Source organism: Impatiens glandulifera, chromosome 1 (assembly GCF_907164915.1).
Source record: "Impatiens glandulifera chromosome 1, dImpGla2.1, whole genome shotgun sequence".
NCBI lineage: Eukaryota > Viridiplantae > Streptophyta > Magnoliopsida > Ericales > Balsaminaceae > Impatiens > Impatiens glandulifera.
In genome coordinates, this window is record NC_061862.1 from 34,807,702 (window position 1) to 34,812,147 (window position 4,446).

At 32.4% G+C, this 4,446-nt stretch overlaps 1 protein-coding gene across 1 annotated transcript; it reads left to right on the forward strand.

Moving 5' to 3' along the window:
- The first annotated feature begins 2,100 nt into the window (after positions 1–2,100).
- LOC124920965 (peptidyl-prolyl cis-trans isomerase CYP23-like) lies at positions 2,101–3,837 on the forward strand. The gene is made up of 8 exons (XM_047461556.1): positions 2,101–2,299; positions 2,600–2,713; positions 2,788–2,936; positions 3,008–3,080; positions 3,160–3,249; positions 3,326–3,365; positions 3,433–3,515; positions 3,594–3,837. Exons 1-8 carry the CDS (start codon positions 2,180–2,182, stop codon positions 3,612–3,614), a joined length of 690 nt encoding a protein of 229 aa, XP_047317512.1. The 5' UTR covers positions 2,101–2,179; the 3' UTR covers positions 3,615–3,837.
- The last annotated feature ends 609 nt before the right edge of the window (positions 3,838–4,446 follow it).

Sequence of the window (4,446 nt, forward strand, 5' to 3'; positions counted from 1 at the left end):
ACCTGTTTTGTTTCGTTGTGTGCTTAAACGATTCTCATTTACTATATTTTAGTGGACAAAATTTTAAAATAAATTATTTTTAAATGGTCAATAATATTAATAAAGGGGAATGTTCATTCTTCTAGATACATATGGATTTGTGATACCCATTTTCTGGATTTTATTTAGATTATATCATGGAAGTGAACTTCCATTCATCAACCATGACCACTTAGCCAAGTGAAGGATTTTTTTTTTTTGTGACCGATTAAGTTCCATTAGCTTTAACATTTTTAGCAAGAAGAACACAAAATGATGGGATGGGATGATTGATCACTAAGTAAGCCTAATTATGCTGCCTTAACTAACATAAGAACTGGTGGTAGGTCCCATCTACTTTTAAAACTTGGGTATATGTCATATTAAGCATAGACATATTGGAATTTCATTTCCTTTCATTGGTTACAAATAAAGACCATTAACTAGCCACTCTCAAACTTTTTCATTCTTCTAAATTAAGATGGAACCACCACTTAAAACACCTCCTTACAAATTCATTTGCTTTTTGTGTGTGTATGACCCATTTAGAAGCTAGTTCATTCAAAGAAAGAAAAATTAATGTTGTTTTTTAGCCTTTTATATGTTGTTTTATAATATTAATATAAATATTGCATGAAATGTTTCATCAATAAATTGAATTTTAAAATAGTCATGCTATTATTATATCATTTCATTGTGTACTTGTTATTGTTGCATACAAATTTCTTTTTCTTTATTATTTTTTATGTAAAATTAAACCGTCAATTTAATCGAAGAGAAATTAGGTAAAAGTATGAACATAAAAATATTTAACAAGATTTAGTTTACAATATTTAAATCGTATGAGTTGTTCAATGTAGTTTTAAGTTTAACAACCTCAAACCCACATGTTACAATATCTATAAAAACAATCAAATTAAATGTGCAAGAGTATTAAAGTTTAATCTCCTCATTGATAAATATCATGTTCATATATTGACAAGTGATATAACACATAATAAATATGGAGTTTCAAGATAAGTTATCATATGAATATAATCACAGTCCTTGATCTTGATGAATCTATTAAAATGGTTCATGGCTGGCTAATATCTATTATACCTACTCAAAAGAATAGCGGTGATTTTGGGTGGTCCAAATGAAAACCCATAATAAAGAGCTAATGCAGGTGTGGGGTAGACAAATGGATCAATATCATTATGTATTATTATTATTATTATCCTTGAGTACTTGTTGTCAATTGATGAATTAATTGTCGATTAAACTTGTTAACTGCCATAATCTTAAGCTTACTCATAATTGGCTTCTGTACTATCTGTCCCTTTTCTAAATTGGCTTACAATCATTAATTAGGTGTCACATAAGTTGTGTTTGATTTGTTTTCTTACATTAACCTAACCAAAAGTCTTTTAAATTTTGATGGATTTGTCAATCATTATCCTTTATTTTAGGCCATCTATTCTACACATCCCTCTCACGTTTAAACCTAGAAAACAGGTCTTACCAAGTGATATATTTTTTTTAAATCAGAATTTTTTTATTTCTTAAAATTAGTATTGCAAAACTTTTGTGGATCTAACTAGCTAGTAAAGATAAAAAAAAATTGAGTATCTTTTCATTTATTTCAATAATGAGAGAGATGAACAAGTTCGTCTCCCACTAAGTTTTGTAGAGCATATCTAGGGTCTATGTTTGGAACAAAAGTAGAACATTTAAGTTAATACAAATAGCAATATCTAGAAAGGTAATAAAAAATAGACAGAAAGAACCAATTAATCACTATCCATATGTCCACTGTAAATAGTGATGTGATTAAGACATGTTACTTGACCTATCAACAACCATTCATGAAGAATCAAACTTCATTTTTTATATGATAATGATCAATTGATGATGATTATTGATTATGAAGGTTATTTCTAAATTCTAATGAAAAAGCCCAACAAATATTGAAAAAAGATTATAGCTTTGCTCATAACTAGGGTTGTATCTAGAAACCCAAGAAGCCTAGCCCAATTTGAGAAAAGCCCAAATGACACCTTCTGAGTTCTGAATCATTTTTCACAACAGATCGAAGAACTAGAGCCCCGGGCAACTAAGCTCTAGGAAAGACTAAACTCATGAATAATTCTGAAAATTTCTTAATGATTCTTTAGTCAAAATGGGGTCTGGCAGAAGTGAATCCTCAATCTTGATCGCGTACGCTTTTGTCCTCTGCTCAGTCCTCTCGGCCGCCTTCGCTCAAGAACCTGAACTTGGATCGGCCCGTGTTGTTTTTCAGGTCAATCTCTCCTGATTTATGTGGGTTTTGTGTAAAGATGGGTTTCTTGTTTCTTGATTTATGTGGGTTTTGTGTGTGTGTGTGTGTGTGTGTATATATTCTTGATTTAACAGTGAGATTGTGGCGGTTACTTGGTTTGGTATAGATTCTTGTGTTCATTTGATCAACATTCGCGCATAAATTTCTGAAATTGGCTTTGGTTCCAAGAATGGCTGAATTCTTAACAGGACATGGAAAAGGAAGTTTCAAATTGTTTGTGTTGGGGTTAATCTTGAGAATGGTTTTTTGGAATTGGTGCAGACAAATTATGGAGATATTGAATTCGGATTCTACCCTTCTGTGGCCCCAAAGACTGTCGATCACATTTTCAAGCTTGTTCGTCTAGGAAGTTATAATACCAACCATTTCTTTAGGGTATTCTATCCTCTTTGCCTCAGAAACTGCAAATTAAGAAACTTCATGTCTGATATTTTTGAAACATTGCATAGATTGATAAAGGCTTTGTGGCCCAAGTTGCTGCTGTTAATGGTGGAAGAACAGCATCCATGAATGATAAGCAAAGAGAGGAAGCTCAGAAAACTGTCATTGGAGAATTCAGCCATGTCAAACATGTGAGAGGAATTCTTTCTATGGGAAGGTAATGTAAGATCTCAAACTCAATGAAGTCTATTACAGAAAAAAAATGAAGATTCATTCTGTTTTATATAGGTATGACGATCCAGATAGTGCATCCTCATCGTTCTCAATACTTTTAGGAGATGCCCCCCATCTCGATCGAAAGGTTCTTCCCATTCTCTTGCTGGCCATATTTTTTTCAATGAACAATGACCACTTGATCTGATTGTTGAACCATTCTTCAGTATGCTATATTTGGAAAACTTACTAAAGGAGATGAAACATTGAGAAAGCTCGAAGATGTTCCTACACGCCGTGAAGGGATATTCGTGATGGTATGATTTTAAGTTTATTTATGTGTATTAGAAAGGAAATGTATTGATTCAAATCCATTTTGATTTTGTTTTTCAGCCTGTGGAGCGTATAACCATTCACTCGACTTACTACTATGGTAAGGATTTTGGTTGAGATGAATTTTGGGTTATTATTAAACTTTTGTTTATTGTTTATGTTGTTAGATACTAAGGCAGAAACTTGTGAAGCTGAAAACGTGGGCTTGCGAAGGAGGCTTGCTGCTTCGGCTGTTGAAATTGAAAGACAGGTAAAGAAAGTCGACGATATTATGTGGTATGATTCATTCACTTATATCCTTGGCCTTTTGTTTTTGTCATTTCTGTAGAGAATCAAATGCCTCCCTTGAAACATCCCGTGAAGAACATGGCCAAGAACCTCAACATTTGCAAATCCATGTAATATTGTGTATTGGTTTTCTCTTTATTCTCAACCAGTAAGCATATTTAGAAAAGTATAATAGTTGTACTTAGGCATCAATTTATTATCTTGCTTATAGCCTTATAGAAGACATTGTGTGCCCTCTATGTAGGAACGACAATGAAATAATTAACCATCTCCTATTTAATTCACCATTCTTTTTATCTTTATAGAAGAAATTTATGAAATGTACGATGATCCTTAGATGACGTAGAATATGCAGTAGAGTCGAAGAATGGGTTGCCAAAAATAAGACTTTATACTCCATGATTACCCTAATTTTTTTGCTGCAATTGCTTACTAGATCTTGGCAATGCAGGTATTTACATTATGGTTTATTATTAGTGAGTTTAGTCAAAAGGGTAATTTAGTGAGACAACTTCTCGAGAAGGTGGACATTTGTTGGTCAAATCTCAATATATTTTGTGTTTATTATTTTACTTTATCTATTCTTGTAGATTAGTTTTTGTATCGAATTTATGGAGTAGCCAGTTCTACTCTTTATGCACTATAAATGCTGACAATTTCTGACCCGACACGAAAATGCGTAACGAACCGAATATGAAAAAATCAGGTTCGGTCGATCCGATTAACTTGATTAATAAACATGTCAAAATTGGGTCGACTAAATGACCCAAAATAGACCCGTCCAAATCTTTACACTCGCCCAAATCTTTATCTTTTTTTACGTAAGAGCATACAACCATTTTTACAAGCATCTATTTTGTTATATGTTAAACCGATATTTGTAATAAATTTCT